Source organism: Microcebus murinus, chromosome 22 (genome assembly GCF_040939455.1).
Source record: "Microcebus murinus isolate Inina chromosome 22, M.murinus_Inina_mat1.0, whole genome shotgun sequence".
NCBI lineage: Eukaryota > Metazoa > Chordata > Mammalia > Primates > Cheirogaleidae > Microcebus > Microcebus murinus.
The window spans coordinates 17,779,954-17,803,280 of record NC_134125.1 but is presented as its reverse complement, the minus strand read 5'-3'; the positions used below and the strand labels follow the sequence as shown (position 1 = coordinate 17,803,280).

Below are 23,327 nucleotides of genomic sequence, written 5' to 3'. Positions count from 1 at the left end.
GAGAGCTGAGTGGACAGGGACACTCCAAGGAGCCATGGGAGTGAAGCTGCTGCCTCAGTGGGCCTCTGGGGCCGAGTGTCAACCCAAGGGCTTGTCTGTGAGCCTTCGGATCTAACGGAATTTGCCTTGCTAAGCCTTATGCTTTCTTGAGACTCCTTTCTTCCTTCCAACATCTCCCTTTGGAACGGGAATGTCTATCCTCTGCCTGTCCCACCACTGTATTTTGGGAGCACATAACTTGTCTGGTTTCACGGGTTCACAGATGGAGAGAAATCTTGCCTGAGTATGAGTCACACCTCGAGTCTCAATCATACCTGATTTAGATGATGCTGAGATGAGGCTCTAGACTCTAGATTGATGCTGGGATGAGCGAAGAGACTTTGGGGACTATTAGGGTAGAATGAACATCTTGCATGTGAGAAGGACATACATTTTGGGAGGAGGCCAGGGGTTACAATGCTATAATCTGAATTATGTCCCTCCAAAATTCATATGTTGAAGCTCTAACCCTCAATGTGACTATATTCGGAGTTAACGCCATTAGTAGGTAATTCGGGCTAAACAAAGTCACGAGGGTGGAGCTCTAATCTGTTAAGACTGTGGACTTCCCCTTCTCCTCCTTCCATGTGAAGACACAGCAAAAAGGCCACCTGCGAGCCAGGAAGGGAGAGCTCACCAGGCACCGAACTGGCTGGCACCATGATCTTAGGTGGCTCAGCTTCCAGAACTTTGAGAAAAGCATTCCTGTCACTTAAGCCATCCCATATGTGGTATTTTGTTATGGCAGCCTGAGCCAAGACAGGCAGGGTGGTGGTATGTCTGACGATGGCATTCTCCCGAGACCTGTCTCGTTCCAGACATTCCCCGAATGTTCCTGGAACCATTCTAGAGTGGGCAGTCCCGTCTTGGCATCCAAGGCATTGGTGGGTGTTATCCCAACCCAAGCCCCCCCAGACTGGAAATATTCCGCTTGGTGCCATCCTGGAGCATTGGTTAACAAAAATCCCATACATCTCAACTCTTTTTCATCTGTTTTATTAGCATCAATATATACAAAGTGGAAAATGACTTAATTTCATGATTCTAGCTTAGAAAGTTTGTTTTGCTTTTTATTCTGGCGATAAAATGAAAATTTCCCAGGAGACAAGCCTACCTTTCAAGGGTGCTGAACAACTCAATAATACTGGGCCTCAGAGGGACCCCCCTAGTCAAGGGCGTAGGAAGGTCATACCATTTGCACTTACCCCATGGAAAGGGCATTGTCTGAGGCTCATGCCTCAGCCTAAACCTACCCACATAGTTGCCAAATCGCTTCCTCTTGTACAACCACGCTGATCCGTGCAGCCACTTTGCTTCTTTCTGTGCTGTTTGGGGGTTTGCAAAGCCATCAACCTGAGGTTTCGTAGGCTCTCCAAGGAGCTAGCGGCAGAAGGTCATCGTTAAAGCACGTCTATGACACTAAGTAAGGATGGCCATCAAGTAGAGCTCAGAATACTTATGTTAGCGAAATAATTCTACCAAAAAAAGAAAAAAGAAAGGCTAAAGGCTGAGCTCCAAGCTGAAGAGCGTCCAGTGTGTGCGTTTTTCAAGCACAGGGTGAGAGCTGGCGGACAGCTTCGATGAATTAGCATGTAATACACGCTGTCACATGCACTCTCTGAAGCTCGCGATCGCTGTAAACGTATTTCCCGCTGTTTTAAAAACAAAGAGTGGCTTGTAGGAAGGCTCAGTTCATTCTCGAGTTTCTCAAGAGTGTATCCTGTTCAAAAATATTTAATCCCAATGGGTTTTAATATTGATCTTTATATAAAAACAGACATATATGAACTGCAATGAGATGCCTTGCACGTTTTTGGCACTATTATTATGTTTTTTTTTTTTTACTTTTACATATTACAAATACACATTCAGATATTTTAAAAAGAAAAATAGACATCAACCTGTCTTTTCAATCACACTGTATGCCGTTGAACTCACATGATCCATCTCTAGGCTAAAACAAACTTTTAAAGCATGGGTACAGGTGCTGCACTACCAAGACAGAACTAAGACATTGGTCTCCTTAAAAAACAAAACAAAACAAAAAAAACCCAACACCTTTTCTATCTCTCCAATAGCCAATAAGAATACCTGGGCCACGGCCCTGCCAGTTTTAGGGAGCAGATTTAGAATAAAGATTTATGTTTTGTCAATCTTTACAAAAGGCAAATGTTTAGTTTTTACATAGCCATAGTATGTTCTAAAATCAAAATATCATTAATAGAGTTCTTCATTCCAGATGACCGGGGGTTAGGGTCAGAGTAAGCATCAGACAGAAATGAAAGCAAAGGTTGGATTCTCATTTTTCTTTTTTTAAAAGAAAGTTTACATTATTAGTGTTGTTGTCTTTCTCCAAACATGACATTGTTCACTAATGACCTGAAACGCTTCTTCTCTGGTTTTTGCATTAAGTGGGGGATGGGCTTTGGGTCCCGGAAGCAGCTGGTACCTATTTCTTGCCACGCACCACAAATGCATGCCTTCAGGAGTGTAAACGCATGATTCTCCTCTGGTGGAAGGAAAACACTGCAGCCACAGAGCCCCAAGATTGAGGCCCGGGCTCCTGCTGGGAAGGAGGGTGTGTGTGCATAAAACCAACTTCCCCGTCTTGCTCAGGATGTCTCCAAAGCAACCACCAAAATGTGGACTCCCTGCCGTTCTCCCTATGGCATGGCAGTTTTCTTGTTTGAAAACCAGCAGATCTAAAACAATTTTAGAACGCATGGGAGGGCACCAAAGAGGGCTCCAAAAGCCACCGAGCCTGTGTGCCTGTCTACACCATCGGCCATCAGTACCTTGTCACCAGTCCCAGGGAGGTGACTCTGCCTCACGCACACTGTTTCTTCCATACACCCTCACCCTCCACCTTTTCTTTATAGCTGCATTTATAAAATAATTTTGCAAAGAGTCACACCGCTCACTAGTCCCCGTGGGCTGGGGCAGAGGGCCCCTGATATAATATAGGGATGCCCATGTGATTAGATGTGGTGCTATGAGTTTCTTTCTGGGCTGAAATTCCTCCTTCTGTCCTTATGAGTCTTCAGGTCAGATGATGGGAATTCCATTGGATAGTTTGCCTTGATTTTTCTTTTTCTAATTTTAATTTTTAAATTTTTTGTAGAGAAGGGATTGTGTGTGTGTGTGTGTGTGTGTGTGTGTGGGGTCCTCCTTATGTTGCCCAGGCTGGTCTCGAACTCCTGGCATCAAGCCATCCTCCCACCTTGGCCTCTCAAAGTGCTGCAATTACAGGCATGAGCCATCACACCCGGCCTCGCTGTGATTTTTAAATCCCCTGTCCCCATTCTCTGCATCTCCACCGTCACCATTGATGCCACTATCCAACATCCAACCGAGCTTTGAAGAATAGAAAAGAAGTTTCTTCTCATGGGACTTCTCACCCCGAATTACTTGATTGCAAATGTATTCTGAGGTTGACGCCTTTTAGAGAAAGAGAACGCTTGAGTCGTCTCCATTTTGGGAGGGCTAAGACATTTCAGAACCCCAGGAGGAAAACTGAGCTCACACACACCTGGATTCCAGAACACGGTGCCCGCACCCTCCCGCACAGACCCTCAGAGCTGTATGCGTGGGGCTGCCCGTGCCTCCCCAGCCTGTAGATTTATCGCCACATCTTGACGGTGGCCGGCTGAACAAGATGATGGATTCTGACGCTTGTAACATAAATTACTTCCTTTTTCATCCTTGGCGGAGTGTCAAAGAAAAGAACATTTTATTAATTCGGTTCCCTCACCTGACTCCCCTCCCCCACTCAATTCTTCATTGCAACTCTCACATCTGTCGTTTACTCTGAAAATTTCCCTTTTTGTCATTTATCACCTTTTTAGAAAGAAAACAGTTTCTTAAAAAAAAAAAATTGTCAACGTCCAGCGAGGCCCTGGTGGTAAAACACAATGTTCACGCCTTCAGGACCACGAGAGAGAGGGAGGGGACGGAACAAGACCTTTCAGAAGCTGGTAAATCGGGAGGGAGGGCACAGAATTTGCTTTGGAGTTGACCTTCAGAAACAGGTTTCAGGACCCGTGCTAAATTCCAGCCCATGCTAAGCCAATAATGAATAATAACCCTTTCCAACCTACTCTGGGGGCTTGGACTAGAAACCCCCGGGCACGGGTCCCGAAGACACATGCAATGCGATGCAGCCTCAGGGTGGCCTTACTGGCAGGAGAAACTCGATCCCCGGGTTTTTGCTTCTGCGGCTGCCGTGGGCCGCCTTGCCAGCCTTCCACCTGCCTTCCGGATCCAGGCTGCCCCGCGAATCTGGCTACGGCCGCAACACATCCAAACCACACCTGTCTCACTTTTTTAAATATAATAAATACAGTGAAGAAAAACAGTGAATCTTCAAGAAAGAGTCTAAAGAAAAGACAGCCGACACTCTGGGGTCCCATCAAATGCCACGTGGTCTCTGGATGAATGTCCCGAGGAGGTTGTAGTTGCGCTCACGCCTGTGAGTTCCCTGCTCAAGGGTCGCTCTCGTTAGATGGAAACCTCGTACTCCCTGGTTTCCTGCAAGGGAGAGAAGCACACGTTTGTTAGACCTCGTGTAGGAGAGGGATATGCGCTGACGGTTCCAGTTCTTCACGCCTTCCTGCGCCCATGCCCTTGGTCATCGCTTCGTGGTGCCCTTCCGCCCTGAGCCTGCCTTGCTCTTGCCAGTGGTGTATAGATAGGCAGGTGGCACACAACAGGTGCTTGCTCTTGTGTCCTGCCCCTCTGCTGTCACCACGAACAGGACACATCTTGCTGGCCTTTAGACCTTGCAGTGAGGTGAGGGACAAGCAGAGAACAGGGCTGAGTCACCCGGCCACCGCCCAGCCAATGGCAGAAGGATCACCCATCTGAAACGAGCTTCAAACACCGCCCCACAGGCTGGTGAGTGAGTTATGCTTGTTGTTTGAAACCACTGAGTTTGGGGATTGTTTTTTACTTAATATTACTATTGCTCCAGGTCACTGATAGGCCCTACTTAAGTATGAATAGCATCTAGTCTCTAAAAACGCCCCATTCTCATCGGCCCAACTTTTTCTTAAGATTTGTAAGCAAGCAACAGAGAATGCAAAATAACACACGCCCTCCTCACCAGCGCCATCTACGAGGACGGCAGTATGTGGGTAGTGACAAGTTTGCTTTCTCCACTATTTGTGGAGCACGCATGTGTATTCCAGGCCCCAGGGACAAAGGGCAGAGAGATCTAAGGAGCCACAGGCTCAGCCCTGGAGTTGGTCATTGTCACATGCTTTCACCGAGGTCTCCAGTGCCTGCCGAGCCAACACACGTGCAGTCCCGTCCACGCTCCATAGACGATGGGAATGTGGTGGGAAGACTCTGAGTTGGTCCCCACGGACTGCCCCCCACGGGGTTCACGGCCTTGTATGGCCCCCTCCATTTAAGGGTGGGTGGCATCTGTGACTTGATTCTGACCAATAGAATACAAAGGCGCTCAGATGTCAATTCTGTGTTTGTTTACGTGACCCAGGATTGCGACTTTGTCTTGTGAGGAGTCTCTCTCTCTCTCTCTCTCTCTCTCTCTCTCTCTCTCTCTCTCTCTCTGCAGAAGCAAGCGATGCTGGGAGCTTCTCTACAGGGAAGCCCACGTGGAAAGGCCTCCTGGTGACAGCCTGCTAGAAACTGGGGCCCTCATTCCAGCAACCTGCAAAGAGCTGGATGCCATCAACAACCGCACGAGCCTGGGGACCGGCCCTTCCCTGGTCGAGCCTCAGATGAGACTGCAGCCCCAGCTGACGCCTCCATTGGAGCCTGTGAGCCCTGAAGCAGAGGGCCGAGCTAAGCTGTGCCTGGATTCCTGACCTATAGAGAGTATGAGATGATAAACGTGTGCTGTTTTAGGGCCCTACATTTGCGATAATATAGTTACACATCAACAGATAACTAACACAGGAGATCAGAGCAGGTGGGGGTGAGGGGAAGCTAGCAGGGACAAGGAAGAAGCCAAGTTTATGCCCGGCTGAACGCTGGGAGGTGATCGCACATTGTTGCACAGTGAATTTAAAGGGTTGTGGTTTTGCAAAGTCGTGTCCAGCCATTTGGTTTCTCATGTGTGCCTCTGGGCCTTTGCACGTGCGCTGCCTTCTGCCTGCTGTCCTCTTCTTGCCACCTCCTACGTTTCAGCTTTGCTATCACTTTCTTAAAGATGTCTTCCCAACCCTCTCCAAGTGTCCCCCAACATACGCCCTCGTACCACCCTGTCCAGTTTTTTGCACAGTCTTTAAAAATCATGATGTATTATAACCAAGATATTCATGGGCACGTTTGATTATTTGAGGTTCGAAAGAGACAGGGGAGTATAAGGATTTAGAGGATCAGGTTGGGCTGCATCCAGGCTCCAGGCTGTGGATTCTGGCTGTGTGCAACCTTGGCCAAATCATTTTGTCCTCTCTCTGGGACTCAGTGTCCTCATTAACCAATCAGAGATAGCTGCGGAAACTATGGCAAAGAGCTGCAAGGATTGAAGGAGATTATGCACTGCAGTGCTCAGCACACGGTGTGTATTATTATTATTGTTATTACTGATATCTTTCTCCTTTGCAAGACTGGAAGCTCATTGCTGGCAGGATTCATGTCTCTTTGACTCATGGCTGTGTCTCCGGTACCCGACGCGGGGCCTGCCACTCGGATGCGTAGGCGTGTTGCACGCCGCCATGCAATAAGCAGTGACAATGTGGCAGTAGCGTGGGAGTGCAGCGGGGTGCACTGACCCCTCTCGGCCCTCTCTCTGTGGGCGTTGGGTGCGGACCCTTCTTTCCATGGGCGTTCTGCCGAGAGGGAACAGCCTCACGGGCTTGTCATCATCCTCGTCACTTGCAGAGACAGCTGGCTTCTGCAGTTACCCCCATGCGGGCTTGAGATGGGACCAGTGGCTCTTGCGGGACCAGTGGCTGTTGACAGCCTCTTGCGAGCACAAGGAAACGAAAGCTTCCCTTTCGTTGCCGGAGGATTCAGAGCAAAGAGGAAGGAACTCACCCCTGTCTCGTAGATGGGGTTGTCAAACTCGGTTTCGACAGTGATCTGGCTGTAGGGGTGGGAGTACATCAGGGGCAGGCGGAGGCTGGAGTAGTAGCGGCATCTGGGGGAGAGACGGGGGAGAGGGAAGTCACGTTCTGACGTGCCACGACACTGAATGTGGAGGGTGGCGCCACTTCCCAAGCAGCGGCACCTCTGTGAGTGACAAGGATGGAGTGCCAACAGCCTCTGCAGGCGAGAGCCCTAGTGAGGTGGAAACAGAAACCGTGACAGCCCTCAGCTCCTTCCCAGCCAGCGACAGCTAAAGCCGTGGGGCCGCCCCTCACTGGGAAGGGGGTGGGACTTACTTTGTTTCCACCTGTAAGGTGATTAGACTCCCTCTTTAATGCAAAGGGCAACAACAACAACAACAACAACGAGCATTTATTGAGCACCTTCTATATGCCATGCCGCTTTAGGGCAGCCCTCTGTAATCACCTACCTGAAGGTGGCTTCTCTGTTACTCACCACACCCCATCTCTTTCCTCCACTGTGTTCATCTCAGTGTGTTATAATTTACTTCTGTACTCACTCTCCTCTCGCCCCACTGAACTATGAGCTCCTCAGGGGCAAGAGCAACTTATGTTAGGCACATGCCTGCCTCAGGACCTTTGCACATGCTATTTCTCTGCCTGAAACATTCCTCTCCTACCTATCTGCATGGGTGACTCATGACCCCTTTCATTTCCCAGTGGGGCCTCCTCTACTTACCTCATTTAAAATGCAGCCACCACTTCTATGCTAGAACCGTTTTCCCTCCCTTCCTGGCTCTCTCTTCCTTGCTGCATTCTAATATACTATATGCTTTTCTTTATACTTTGCATATTGTCTATTTTCCCCCATTAGAATCTGGAACCCTGGGAGGGCAAAGATTTCCTTCTATTTTGTTCTCAGACAATGTTTCTAGAGGCCCAAAAACTGCCTGGCGCATAGGAGGTGCTTGATCATTGTGAATTTGAATGAATTAGTGACTACCCTAGCCATAGTTTCCTATCTTCCTTCTCTATCAAATGCAAGTTCTATCATCCTCAATACCTGGGGCAACGTCTGGTACACGTTATGTTGTCAGCACGTGTTTGCTGAATAAATGTGTGAATTGTTTTTTTTTTTTTTTGAGACAGAGTCTCGCTTTGTTACCCAGGCTAGAATGAGTGCCGTGGCGTCAGCCTAGCTCACAGCAACCTCAAACTCCTGGGCTCAAGCGATCCTCCTGCCTCAGCCTCCCGAGTAGCTGGGACTACAGGCACGAGCCACCATGCCCGGGTAATTTTCATATATATATATATATTAGTTGGCCAATTAATTTCTTTCTATTTTTTTATAGTAGAGATGGGGTCTCACTCAGGCTGGTTTTGAACTCCTGACCTTGAGCAATCCGCCCGCCTTGGCCTCCCAGAGTGCTAGGATTACAGGCGTGAGCCACCGCGCCCGGCCTAAATGTGTGAATTAATGAATGAGTGAGTGAACGGAGTCAGTGTGCCTGGCAATGTATAATGTCTATGTCGCCCCAAACTATAAGCTCTTTGAGGTCAGGAGGTGCATCTGTCTTACTTGCTGCTGTGTGCTCAGCCCTCCCACCGTGGAGGCTCGGGGAGTGCCCAGTGCAAATATTGATCTCACCCAGGCGGGCTGAATCACACCGTCTCTACAGCCACACCAGTGCTGCCACCCCCCCCCCCAGGTGGAGACCCTCGGTCTCAGGTGAGCTGCCCGGCCCCCCGGTGTGCCGGGGGCGCCCTACCTTGTGATGTAAATGTAGGCTCCTCCCAGCAGTAAGGAGATGATGAGGACCGGGATGAAGATAGCCAGGGCCATGTTCCCGCCTTCCAGCGACGACTCTGCTGCCGCTTCTGCTACTGAACACAGGGGCCAGTGAGGTCCTCGCTCTTCACACGCGCGACTCACACGGGGACCTGGGCACCCGCCTTCCCAGTTCTGCACCCACTCAGAGAGCTGCCGCCACAGAGCCTTGGGCCTTAGAGAACCGTCTCTAGAGGAGGAGAGAGCGCTGGTTCTTGGGGGCGGAGCCCAGACGTGCTTGGGTGGGACGGCCACAGGGACAGCCGAGAATTACACCGCTGGAGCCCTGATCATCCCAGGCCTGTTTTCGAGGGGCTGTCGTTGAATACTGGCTAAAATCCAGTTCAAATGAAGACTTGGAGAAGATCCCAAATGCACTAGCTTGGGAAGGCAGATTTACTGGACACTTCATGGAGTGGAGAGGAGAAATCGGAAGTGTCCGGACCTGAGACTCAGGAGTGGGGCGCAGGGACAGGCTGCCTGTATGTCCACGTATGTTGGGTGGTGCTGGGCGCCAGACACTGGGTTTCCACGCCTGGCTGCTCACCCGGGGAGGGGGAGCTCATTGCACCCAGACTGGTGGGCCCCCCCAGAACCACTGAGCCAGACTCCCCAGGAGCTGTCTCTGAGCAGCCAGGACGGCAGCTGGGACAGCTGTCAACTCTGCACACCCCAGCGACACCCGACGCTGGAGACCCAGCTTTGACTCTAAGAGGCCACCTGTGCACGTCCCCGGGTTGCCCTCTGGGTCTCTCCGGGAGGCTCCTGTACCTCCTGATGTTTGCGGCAGTCGCAAGAACTAACACAGCAGTTGCAGGGGCCCGGGGCATTTTTCTTAGCACAGCCTGTAGGGGGGGCCCCACATCTCTCCTAGAAACTTGGGCTCCCGCTTTCCCCTGCCATTCTCCCTGGTCACATCTAATAGAGTTTAGCTGTACACCAATCTATAATCCATTAGCTGCCACTTTATGGGGTCTGAAAAATCAATCCTAATGCCCAGGATGAATGCTGAGCACAAGACGTTACGGTGGCGCTCATAATCTCTGAGCCACCCCAGCCCTTTGAGACTCTCTCACGGTTCATTGGTTGGTTGCCAAAAGGCAGAGAAAGGATGTTCTGAGTGGACAGTGACACGAAATGCCCTCCATTTTCCAAGTGGAGTGACTAATCCGTGCTCCTCCCGTCACTTATATCAGAGCCCTGGCTCTACCTGCTTGGATTACAATGTTGTCTGTTACCAGGAACAGACATGTAATTCACATAGCCTAATGACATGTAATTCACATAGCCTAATGACATGTAATTCACATAGCCTTGCTCCTGGGTGATCTCATTATTGTCAGAAAGCTAGAGATGACCCCAGAAGTAATCATCAAAGCTTCTTAATTGGTTGAAACAGTAAAAAAAATATGAAAGGCTATATTACCACATATATATTTTTTATGATATCTCAGCCTGGATGAATGGTTTTATACCAAATTTAATAGAGGTGACACAGAATAGAGAGCATTCTGGGAAAGAATTGCAGAATGAAAACAAAAAGCAAAAAATAAAAATCCTGGAGAGTTTTAAAGATCTGGTGCACATTAATAAACCTCACTTGGGAATGAAAGGAGAAGAGAGGCAAGGAGAAGAGTGGAGAAGGGGCTGGTATTTCGGGGAAGACAAAAGCCTCAGTGGAAAATGGACCACAGAACACTCCCAGGGCAAACTTCTCCCTCCAGAAACTGGGAGCATGCTCGGCACGGGAGGGGAGAGGTCTCTGGATTCAGCATCATAAAAAGTTTTACAATAGCGTTGAGTCTTTCTCAGTTTTTCTCCTTCCTACGGATTCTCAGCTTTGCCCATCTCACTGTCATTGTCATGTATAGAACTGGTGTCAAATCCCTTTCAGGTTATATTTAGGACCCTAACTTGCAAATTCCATTATTTTTTCCCCCTTAGGATATCATTTCTTTGGAAACGATCTCTGACGGTGTCAGGGCAGCGTTTTATTATTTGGAAGCACCTGCAGAAAGACATTTGAGGGCCTGTCCCTGTGTTCTGCTATTAGGCTGATTTAGTGGATGCTGGTCATTCTGGAACTCACCTTCTAAAGCGTGTTCGAAACTGTCTTGATTAACTGAAAGAGAAATCGGGAAGCGCTGGTCAACGCAAAGTGAATTCGCTCTGTTTGCATGAAATGGAGTCCTCCCCCCCACCCCCAATTTAGATGCGAAAGTCCGTGCCACCCTTTGCTGGGGTTGGTGCTGTGTGTTTGCTTATCTTGGGCTACTGCGGTCAGTGGAAATGCCTGGACATGTTCACTTCCTAAGTTCTCAAGAGAAGATGAGATAGGTAAGATGTGAGCAAAAATAGTGCTGACAGCAGACAGTTTCTGACACTCCCCACGTGTCCAATATCGTGCCACAAGTGCTATATACATTCGCTTCTTTAGCCTTCACAACGATCTCGTTAGGGCCATACTATTGTCATCCCCATTTTACAGATGAGCAAACAGAGGTTCAGAGAAGTGAAGCGACTTCTCTGACATCACACAGCTTCTAAGGGACGTGGGCAGGATTTAAATGGGGACTTTTCAACCTTCTCTCTGCTCTGAACCATGTTAGGGTCTTTTCAAGGTTGTTGTGCAGGAACAAAGCCCCGATGAGCCAAGAGGCTCAAGACCTTTATGCAAAATCCACCCAGAGGTGCAACTAATTTCCTACTTTGAGGTATATATTTATGTAAACCATTCTAATCTCCTTTTTATGCCACATTTATGTGACTAGGCTCTCTGTGTTGCATGTGAAACTGTGTTCACTCATTTGTGCGGCAGTCATCACGGGGGCTGAGCACAGACACGTACCCACGAGGCTTCTCCCATGGACCCCAAGACTTCCCGGTCAGTGCCTGGTTGACGCTACTCTCCGATCCACGTCACTATCATGCGATGACAATAGAACCAGTGGAAAAGCTGACTGGCGACCTGAGGGCAGGCGTCTCTGAGCTTTGGCACCAAGGGAATGGAAGGACTGAGGCAGATGCTGTCCGCCCAAGACACGGGCCGCACCGTGGTCGGGGCTCTGGGAGCTCATGAGCGCGCATGGCATTGCAGGGCTAGGAGGAGTCATCGAATCTCACCTCCCTTGGAGCCCCGTGTCCACAGTCCCCTGCAGGGCATGTTAAAATGCTGATTCCAGGGCCCTTTCTGGGACCTGCCAGGGTGGCATTTTTTGGGGTGGACTCCTGCAGGCCTCACCAGCTGCCCAGCAATCCTGATGCGGCGGGCTGGCCAGCTGACCCTTCCTGGGAAGCACTGGACTCGCCCGATTATTTCATACAAAGGGAAAGGAAGGGCAGGCAGGGAGAGTGGCTCACCCAAGGCAACACGGACGGTCCGCAGCAGAGCCAGGCTGGAGCCCGGGGACCCTGAGTCCTGGTCGGGGGCGCTCACATGGGCAGCGAACCGCTCCTCCAACTCCAGCCCACAAAGTCATGGACCCCACTTCTTTTCAGAAGAGGAAGCAACTCATCATTTCCTTACAGAGTTGGCCGGGGGAGAGCGGGATCTCGGGGGTGGAAATGGATGTGGGAGAAAGGTGCAGGGGTCTCCCGAGAGCCTTTCCTGCTGGGAATTCTGCCCTAAGAGTGGAAGCAGGTGGGGGCCAGCGAGCCGATTCACACCTGGTGGACCTTCAAGGGATACTAGCAGATGGAAAATAGAGGTTTCAGGAATAACCTGCAAAATTGAGCATTTTAAATCTTTTCCTGTTTTTTTTTTTTTTTTTTGTCATTTGTGTATTTTCTGACAGCAGTTGCGTTTTCCTATCAGATGGGCAACAATAAGAATAAATCGATAACATGCTGTGCTGGCGAGGATGTGGAGAAATGGACGTTATCACACACCCCTGGGGGAGCCTGGATGACCCCAATCCTGGGAGACAACGTGGCAATGTCCACGACAGCTCAGCACCCCAGCTCTGCCACACCGTCAGTCCCACTTTGAGGAATCTGTTATACAGGGGGAAAAGTGCCAGCACCCAAGAATTCACGGGCAAGGATGTTTTCAGCAAAAAAACCCACAACAAGCAAAAAAACTCAGAGGACAGCTGATCGCTCCATCCACAGAGGAAAAGACTGATGTATTAAGAAACATGCATAGTGTGAAATTATGGGCAGCTGCTAATAAAAAAATAAGAGAGAGCTACATGTTTTAATGTCTCTGCCAAGCAGAGAAAAAGCAAAACACAGAATACAGTATGGCATGACTTTTTTTTTTTTTTTTTTGGTAAAAGATAAACAACTCCTGCCCCTCTTTCCAAGTTCGTCTATTTGTATAAATCTAGGGAAAGATGACACTGGAAACTCAGGTGATTAGTTTTGGCTTCCAGAGAGGAAGGGAAGGGGTGGAGGAAGGGAGGAAAAATCCTCTAATGCTTTAATTGTAACTCTTGATTTTTTTTTTTCTACTTGTTCCATGAGAGACTTTTGTAATTAATCCAAGAAGAATTGAAAAAGTCATTGGGCAGATAAAACACATAGAGTCCAAAATGGCCCTTCTCATGGTATTCTTATTTAAGTTTTTTTTTTAAAAAAACAAACCTTGTTAATTTTTCTTCCCCACCAGGAAACTTTCTGACAACATCACATTAACTTCTATTAATGTGCATGTAATGGCTAGAGGCTTTACAGGAAATCTTCACTCAGGAAACTTCACCATATTTTAACTCTACAAAGTAGGCTTCCTGTGGCTACCAAAAATAGATTTGAATCCAGGACTGGACTTAATCAAATTATGGGGGAATAAAAGAAGGTGTCTGTCTTAAATGCATGCTTTCTTAATGTTCTTTGCTCCTCAAAAGGACCTCTTGTTCCCTAATTAATAACTGCTTGTTCAAGACCAGCCTGAGCAAGAGTGAGACCCCATCTCTACTGAAAATAGAAAAAATTAGCCGGGCATGGTGGCGCATGCCTGTAGTCCCAGCTACTGGGGAGGCTGAGGCAGGAGGATCGCTTGAACCCAGGAGTTTGAGGTTGCTCTGAGCTGTGACAGCCTGGGCAACAGAGCAAGACTCTGTCTCCAATAATAATAATAATAATAATAAAATAAATCAATAAAAAGATGGCTTTTACAAGTCATTGTCATTCATATGATAAGCCCCTGCTTGATACCAGGTAAGATTCAATTGCATCCCTATGCCAGTGGCCGATGACATGATACACCTATTGTGCTAGTGAGATTAGTCTCTGGGTCCTGTCTTAGACACAGTGAACCTGCATTTCTACGGAAGGTGCCCAGAACTCTGTTTATGTTGCACCCCATGTTTGGAAACCACATAAGTGGTTCTCAAATTCAAAGGGCATTGGAACACCGGCAGATTGTTAGAATGCCCATTCCAGACTCCCTTGCCAATGACTCTGATTTTGTAGAGTACCCTGGGGGGTATTCTGGGGCAGATCCAGGGATGTGTTTCTAATGAATGCCCTGGGCGCTTCTGATGCTGGGGTGACGGGTTGGTTGGGGGCTTCCCTAACAGCCCTGAAGCCCACCCGCAGGTAGCCCGCGGTAGAAGATGTACAGTCAGGAGATGTGAGTTCAAATCCTAGCTTTGTCTCATACTAGCTGTGTGGCTTTGAGGAAGTCACTTAACTTCTCAGAGCCTCTCCTTCCACATCTGTAAAACAGGTAGGATGGCTCGGCCACCCGCCTCAGGCTGTGGTCATGAGGCTTAAACGAGGCGATTCAGGGGAATTTTTTTTTTTTTGTATAGGTAAAATTCACAAAGCATTAAAAATTAACCATTTTAAAATGTTACAATTCAGTGGCATCGAGCACATACACAATGTTATGCAACCCTCACCTCTGTATAGTTTCAAAACATGTTCGGTCACTCCAAAACAAACTCTGTACTCATTAAGCAGCCCTGGGCGACCACTGGTCTGCTTGCTTTCCCTGTGGATTTGCCTATTCTGAATATTTCATGTAAATGGGTATATGACCTTTTGTGTCTGGCTTTTTTCACTTAGCACAAAGTTTTTGAGGGCCAGCTATGTTGTAGCATGTATTAGCACTTCATTTCTTTTTGTGACTACATGATAGCCTATGGGGTCAACATGCCGCATTTTTGCTCACTCATTCAGTTGATGGACATTTAGAATGTTTCCATCTGTTGGCTGTTATGAATGATGCTTCTGTAAACATTATCGTACAGGTGGTTGCATACCTGTTTTCATTTCTTTTGGACATACACCTAGGAGTGGAAAAGCCAGCGAGAAAGTATTTTTAAGCCTTTAAAGCTGGGGTTCATGAATAAGGCATTTGGGGATCCACTGAGGTTACGGATTCCCAATATGAAGCTTCATGTTTCTGTCCCTCCTGGGTAGAGAATTCAGAGCTTTTTCTCAAAGGTGTGCTCACACCACAGATAGAAGGTTTAGAACCACTGGCCTAAAATGTTGAAAGCTATTTGGGCTATTAGTATTGATTTTACACCGCAGAGGCCTGGATCAACCGATCCAGATTTCGCTTGGGATGTCACAACTTAATTTCATTGATTCTAAGATACTATTTCCCCATTTTTCTGCCATCTGGGAGATGGGGGCGTGTCTTCAAGCAAGGGTGTGTTCTATCCGCGGCCGCTAGGTGGCGCGCGTGAGTCCGGTGAGCGCCTTGGCAGCACACCTGGCAGCGCAGGGGAGCGCTCTGACACGCGGGACCAGCGGCCGCCGGTAGGGGGCGCAGGAGGCGGGAATTGTTCGCGCCCCGTTCTCCAAGCAGCAGGCAGGGCAGGTGTCCAGGGGACAAAGGGTTAAGGAGGCAATTCCTTTTTAAGGCTGACCCTACATGGCAGGACGGCTCCTACCTCTCTCGCCCTTCCCCAGTCCCAGCCCTGCCTCTGCGTCATTGCAAACCCTTAGTACCAAAGGCTTCAGTTTTTGTTTGTTTGCTTGTTTGTTTTTAAATGGACTTTCCTAAGGAATTCTGCATCTCAGAAGCTTTTGCTGGCACAGGGCTGATATTGGGGGACACTGGAGACTCTGAGTCACAAATGACTCCAAAGTGCCAGACCCTGAAGGTGGGGAAGTTTAAAGATACCGGATCCCACTGGTTTCGCTTATATATGTATATATGTTCATTTTAATATTTTCAAAAGTGTGATAGAGGATAGAAATCTAAGCTCGAAAGAGCTACTTTAGTAAGTAAAAATAAAAATGCTAAGCCAGGAGAAGGAAGGCATTGTGTGTCACAGTTTAATTGGCAGTGATTTGTTTCCTTTTTCTGTAGCGCGAAAAGTGGCGGCGGCCTTAGACTTAAGGAGGTGCAGCTGCAGCCCGGTTTTGAGAGCAAGGTCAGCGTCCCCGTGAGCCAGTCCTGACATCTCCGGCGCCCCGGGCCCCTGGGAGAGCGGATTTCGTTACCTTTGCAGACGGGCAGGGGACCGTTCCAGTGGGACGGCTGTCCCAGGATGCAGCGAATGGTCACTTCGCCCATGAGCTCGAAGCCCTCGTAGCACATGAAGGTGAGGGACTCCCCTGGCAGGTAGAGCCGCTTGTACAGGATCTGGTATCCGTTTTCAGGCAATCCCGGATTGTCACATGCCAGGGACTCCTCCGCTGAAATCCAAGCCAAAAGGGGCTCTGGTGAGATGGCAGCAATCTCTGGGGGCTCCTACTCATGGCCCGTCTGATCCAGCTTTGGCCGGTTTCCTGCCTCTACGACCGACCCCACCTGGCACCGAACCCTTTGCCATCCCCCAAACTCACCTTTCTCTCTCCCATCCCTGGGGCAGGTTACACGTGGTCATGGTGCAAGGCACTGGGCTATGGAATCTGGGTTAAAATCTGGGCTCTGCTGCTTATTAGCTGTGTGACCGCCAGCAAGTGGCATAACCTCTCTGGTCATCAGTTTCTTCACCAGCAAAATAGGAATAATCGTAGGACCTATCTCACAGGGATTTGGAGGCCAAATAAAATAAAGCAGAGAATGCTTAGGATGTTCATGGCACATCATAGATGCTCGGTAAATGAAGGATGGTGGTGGTGTTTAGTCATGAAATAATCTTCCTGCATCTCACCTTACATCTAACCTGCGAGGGCTTGTATTTCAATACCCAGTCCTTGTGTCTCCTCCAGGAAGCCCACCTTGATGCCTCCTACCACCAACTGAGTCACCAGTCTTTTAAGTTCTCCTACCATGCCAGCACTTCACACACTGTGTGGCATTGAATCATTAAATATTTGTTTCCCTCCCTGGGGATGAGCCTGTTGAGGCCAGCCCGAGGACCAGGGCTTGGGATACAATAGCATTGCGATAAATACTCCCAACTAGTACAACCAGCCCACACTGCCATCTGGTGGCTGCCCTGCTCAGCTGCAGGCACAAAGTCCCTGGCAGCCTAAGACATATCAGAGAGTGGAACCTGCTGGTTTAACCCGTCCCAGCCCCTGCATGGGATCTAGTTCTTTTTTCTGTACTCGGCTGGAATAGACAGCCAGCAAACACTGCTTTGCGCACAGGACTACAAATCCCAAAACATCTAAAAAAATGTATTATTTTTAAAAAAATTAAAAATGATCGTCAAATCTAAATTTCCAATATAATGGAATATATAATTTCCAATCTGAACCGTTTTAGGGATACGGTTCCACAGTGTCACGCACGTTTACACTGATGTGCAAATCAATCTGCAGAGCGCTTTTCATCTTGCAAATCTGAACCCCTAGACGCGTTAAACAACTTCGCGTCCGCCCCTCCCTCACCCCTGGTGGCTGTCACTCTACTCCCTGTCTCTGTGGATTTGACTGCTCTAGAGACCCAGTGTAAGTGGAGTCCTCCAGTATTTGTCTTTTGTCATTGGCTTATGTCGCTTGGCATAACGTTTCTAAGGCTCATCCATGTTGTAGCAGGTGACCTAATTTCCTTCCTTTTTAAGGCAGAACCACATTCCACTGTAGGTACGTGCCTTGTACTGTTTTTCCACCCATCCATCGACAGACACTTGGGTTGCTTCACCTTTCCCTTCTGTGAACAAGGCTGCTACGAGCATGGGTGTACGGATAGCGCTTTGAGATGCTTGTTTCAGTTCTTTTCTGGATATATCCAGAAGAGAAATTGCCGGATCATATATTAATAGTGATTCTATTTTTAGCTTTTTGAGGAACTTCCACGTTGTTTTCCACAACGGCCGCACCATTTTCCATTCCCACCAAAAGTGCACAGCGTTCCAACTTCTCCTTGGACCTTGGTTTGGCTTCGGAAGACCCAGGTCTTCAAACGTCACATCCGGCACCCGCCGTCGGCGGTTCGGAGACCCAAGGTGAAAAGAGCTTCCGTCCACAGCTCCCAATATCCTCTCGATTAGCAAAACTCTCTGAGGATCTGGCCCTATGTGTCTTTTACCCGAAGTATTTCCTGTAACATCTGAGGGAGTTTTGCAGCTTACCAGTGTCATTCCCCAGCTCGTCAGCGTCTCCAGCCTGCAGATCCTCAGTTTGGGACATGGGGCAGGTGGGGGGCTGATATCTTGCCTGGTGGTTCCGATGTACCTTCAGGGGGCTCCGTCTTCTCCAGGTTTGGCTTTTAAGGCTTTGTTTTGTCTCCTGCCTCCCTCTCTGGCCGATCCTTAACTCACATTAGACTAGTTGCATTTTGCCAGATGGATGACACTGTTTCAGCCCTTGGTGCTTTTGTCTGTGCTGTTCCCTCTGTCCAGACCGTCCTTCTCCTTTCGTCTTTTGGGGACTATGGTAGACACACTCTAAGACCCTCCTTAATGACCTCCTGGGACTCCCTCTCCCTGCATGTGGACGGAAACCGTGACTCGCTTGTAGACAACAGAATATGGCAAAGGGGACCGGATGTCACTTCCGCAATGATGTCACTTCCGCACGATTGTAACTTTGTCCTGCCAGCAGATTCTCTGTTACCGTCTTCAATGCAATAATTGGCTACTCTGTAGCTGCCCGATGGAAAGGGCCACGTGGCAAGGAACTGAGGGTGGCTTCTGGCCAACAGCTGGCCGGGAACTGAATCCTGGGAACCACCAAGTGAGCCTGGAAGTGGATCCTTCCCCAGACAAACCTTCGGATGAGACCCCAGTCCCAGCGACTGTCTTATGGGAGATTTCAAACCAGAGGAGCCCATTAAGGTGTGCCCAGAGTCCTGGCCCACAGAAACTATAAGACAATAGATCCCTACAGTTTGAAGCACCTGATTTTGCAGGAGAAATCTCAAGAATTCCCTCAAGACCCAGCTAGGACCCCAGTGGCATGAATCCCACCCCAGAGGTTCTGTAGCCTGCACAGACCTCCACCCCTCCGTCATAGTTTCACATCTTTTCTGGCATTGTTTGGCTCTCACCCCTGCACCTCTTGCCCAGGCTGGGCACTCACTTTATGTTCATGCCAGGAACCCCACTGCCCAGCACAATGCCCAACTCATAGGAAGCATTCATTGATTCAGTCTGCACATGTTCACTGAGCAATTATTATGTGCCAGCACATAGCACCGAGGACGCAGAGTGAATAATACAGTTATAACCTCTGGCCCCATTGCACTCGTGGTTTGAGGAACACAGTATCACAGAGGTCTCAGCTGGAGATATTTTTTCTCTGTGAATATGATGTATTTAGCTAGTGTGATATAAATTAAAAAATAGTCACCTAGCTTTTGCAAATCAGGATATTTCATGTCATAATCTAGATTTCTGGCTTCTTTTGAGACACTGGAAGGGTTGGACCATCCTGTGCTCACATAGTCACATGGCAATGATCAGCTGGAGTTGAGTACTGGCTGTCCCCCTTAGGCTAGGAATGTACTTTATTTTAGCCACAGTCCCTACTACTCCCTATTGTCTTTCACATGGTATTTGCCTGGCCCAGTGATACATTTAAATGTATCACTTTTCCAATGAAAAAAATGAATGAATCAATGAATGAATAAGTTTTAGCATAAGTGATCACCATTAATAAGAATGTGGGCTTTGGTCTCCTCCAATGGATGGGTCAGTAGGCGCCTGCCTCCTGCTCTTGGGATTGAAGGATTTTCCTGTATGTGTCAATAGCAATCTTCATGTGGACTTACGCACTATTTTCTTCCCGCCCTTGAAATCCAACCAGCCTAGAAGTTACCCTGTGGAAAGGAACTTGCCAGCTCCCTGTACCATTGGAGTTGTATCTTCTATGACAACAGAGATATGCTCTGGCGGGCCCTCATGCAAAGTTTATTCAGAAACTAGCTCCTAGTGTTCACTGCATGCAGCAGGGGGTCAGGAGGTGAGTCAGACACCACGCCTGCCCTCCAGAGCTCATGGCCTGGGTGCTCTCAGGGGCCAGGCAAGTGTGTGAATGGGCAACTTAATTAAAAGCGGCAGGTGCTACAGAGAGAGAAACTCAGAGGCCCCCGGGTGCCTGGAGGAGGCCCCTAATGTAGCAGAGGGGAGGGGCTGTTAGAATAGTTGTGCATGTCAGGCAGAGAAGTGGAGGATAGTTCCCTTTGCACACGACTCCCAGATATGAGGCTCCACGTGGCTCAGCTGATGCTTGGCCAAGGCTAATCCTTCCATTTAACGAAGGTCATGTCATCTGCGTATTTGAAGTTCACCCCCTGGCGCGCCGGATCAGCCTGGACATTCGCCAAGGCTGCTGTGTCTGAGCCCAGAATCAAATCACCAGGCTGCCCTGAAATCAATCGTGCAGCCCCTGCCCCCAAGGCGGCACCCTGTCGTGTGCCCCTGGAGGGGACCTACCAGCGCTGGCAGGGAACCGTGAACCCGCAACGTGTGTCTGGGCATGAAGGGGCTGCAGGAAGGGAAGCATTTCACTTCTGATTTCTGCAGCCCATGTTTTGATATCTGGGTTTTTAAGCAGGGTGGGCCTGCGTTCCTTTTGTAAGCAACACGGGTGGCATTGTGAACGGGACCCAGAGCCGATGGTGTTCGAATGCTTCCTTGGAAAATACCCTGCAAAGGTCTTTGATCCTCAGCCCGGCTGAGCTCACTGCTGCCCCCTTGGCAGCCTGGTACCTAGCAGGTGCCCAATATATGTTTCTCGGAAGACCTTACATCATTTCGATGAAAGGAAGGTTACAGAGTAGACATGCTTGGGCTCAGGTGTCCGAGGGCTCAGGATTCATATCCTAGTTGTGTGTCTGCGAGCATAACTGACCTCTCTGAGCCTCGACTTCCTCATCCGTAAAATGGGCTAGCTCCTGAGGCTGTTATGAGTATTGAACAAGCTCATGCACGTGAGACGGGCCTCACGGAGTGGGTACCCAATAAACGCTGATTATTTTTATGGCCTTTATAATTCTTTTGCCATATTTGCACATCAACTGTACTATCGCTTCCTTAATTTTTACAAATTTCTACTGACTTGTTCTTCCATTTAAATTGTGCTATGTAATTTAGCCTCACTCTAAATAATAATATTTCTATAATCACAGCTTTCAATGGTCATAATTTTTCTCATTTTCTTAGCCCACCCCCCTCCCCCCCCCAAAAAGCAAAAAAGATTCATCTTGGCACTGTCTAAAGCCAGGTGGGTACTACGCATATAATGCTCTTCAGAAATTGCAGCCCAGTGCACTGCACTTTACAGTTTATGAACTCTCAGTATCCAGAATTCACTGTCTGGCTTTTTTTTTTCAATCTTACAGACTCTGCGCCTCTTTTGTGCCAAGCAGGTGCTAGGAGCTGGGTACAGAGGGGTGAACTTGAGAATCGTGGTTTCTATTCTGCCAGAATCCAGTGGGGAACAGAGAACAGTCATCAGGTCATTGCAACCTGATGAGCTAATAGCTGTGCTGCAGGCGCACAGAAGAGACTTCTCTGTGCTCTGCCTGGGCGGAGGGGACTTCCTCTTATGCACATTGGTGGCTTCAAAGTGACCCTTAAGAGAGAACAGATCCCATATATTACCTGCAGTGCAGCAAAGTGACCAGCAGGTGGCAGTAGCATCTGGGAAGGATTCCCTGAAATTTTCTTTCTTACATTAACAGATTCATTAATACCATTAATATTTATTGAGCACCTGTGCTCTATGGGCCAAGCACTGTTCTTGGCCCTGGGCATACAAGGAGAAGGAAGACTGACATGGGCCCTGCCTTCATGTAATTTAACAACAATTTATTCATGTATGTATTCCACAAATGTCTCCTGGTGCCAGTCTTATGCCAGGGACCGTCCTAGCTCTGGGGAGATAGAAGGTGGACAAGGATGAATTATTAGACCTGTATGTAACGAAGGGTGTTGACAGCAGGTCTAGGAAGAGGTGAGGGTGTGGGAACCCGGGCCAGGCGCTAGACTCCCCCTAGGGTATCTAGTGCCCTGGCTCTGCCCTTGTAAGGTTTCTAAAAACTTAATTAGTTCCCCAGTGTATGCTTTTTAAAACTCTCCAGGAAATTCTAAAGTCCAGCTAGGCCTCAGAACTGCTGCTTTGGTGTCTTGACATGGCTAATAAATTAATGCATCACTTAATTCATTAATTTCCAAAATATTTGAACATACATTCTGTAGTAGACAATTTGCATACATTATTTCCAATCCTCCTCCAAATCCTTGAAGGTAATAGCAGTCATGACCAAAAACAGCCAACATTTGCTGAGAGCATCCCCTGTTTGAATTGTATGAATTTGAACGAACTCATTTAATTATCACAACAAGCCCGAGACGCAGATATTGTCATCATCGTCCCCATTTTATGTCTGAGGCAAATGACGCACAAAACTGTTGGGTGACCTGTCAAAGGTCACAAGCTAGAGAGTGGCAGAAATGGGATTCAAATCCCAGGTGGCCCAAGTCCTGTGCTAACCACCACACCCATGTAGTCATTTTACAGATGGGGAAACTGAGGCTCAGGTGGAGCTTATTGTGACGAACCCACAGGGAGGAAATGGCTGAGCTGCGATTTTGGAGCTTAGGATTCTCTGGCCATCAAGTCAGTCTGATTCAATTTTGACTCCACCATCAGTAAGAATGTGAGAAGAATGTCACATGGAAGTTTTCCCTGGCAGGAATCAGCTCTTGGAAATCCTACGTAGGTATCTTCGGTGCCCAGAAGATGGCAGGAGAGTGACATGGAAAGTGACCTGAATTTGGACCTGGAGGCTTGGGTCGCTGTGTGGCCTTGGGTGAATCGCCTTCCGTCTCTGGACTTCGTTTTTCCTGCCTGCAAATGGGCTGGACCAAGAACCTGTTCTTAGCTGAGACGTGGCTGCATCGTGGCATGTGGTCGTGCTTTGAAATAAGTTCCTTGAGCGCAGGTTGCTTCAACCTACATGCCATGCACATTTGGGCGGGGCAGTGCCCTGTGTTCAAGACTGTCCTGTGCCTGTAGCGTCCCTGGCCCTGCACCCTGGGTGCCAGTAGCACCCCCCGCAAGCTGCGACAGCCAATCATGTCTCTAGAAATTGCATGAACAGATGCCCCCACGGGAGAAAAATTGACCCCGGTTGAAAACCGCTGGCC

General features: G+C 48.6%; 1 protein-coding gene across 1 annotated transcript in view; it reads right to left on the bottom strand.

Moving 5' to 3' along the window:
- Positions 1-641: 641 nt before the first annotated feature.
- SEZ6L (seizure related 6 homolog like) overlaps positions 642-23,327 on the bottom strand; it is a 79,500-nt gene continuing 56,814 nt past the window's right edge. Inside the window, exons 15-19 of the mRNA XM_075996816.1 lie at positions 16,282-16,476; positions 10,970-11,002; positions 8,822-8,933; positions 7,042-7,144; positions 642-4,566 (exon numbers count right to left, since the gene is read on the bottom strand). Coding sequence (XP_075852931.1) covers positions 4,537-4,566; positions 7,042-7,144; positions 8,822-8,933; positions 10,970-11,002; positions 16,282-16,476 — 473 coding nt within the window. The 3' untranslated portion in view covers positions 642-4,536. The remainder of the gene's footprint in view (positions 4,567-7,041; positions 7,145-8,821; positions 8,934-10,969; positions 11,003-16,281; positions 16,477-23,327) is intronic.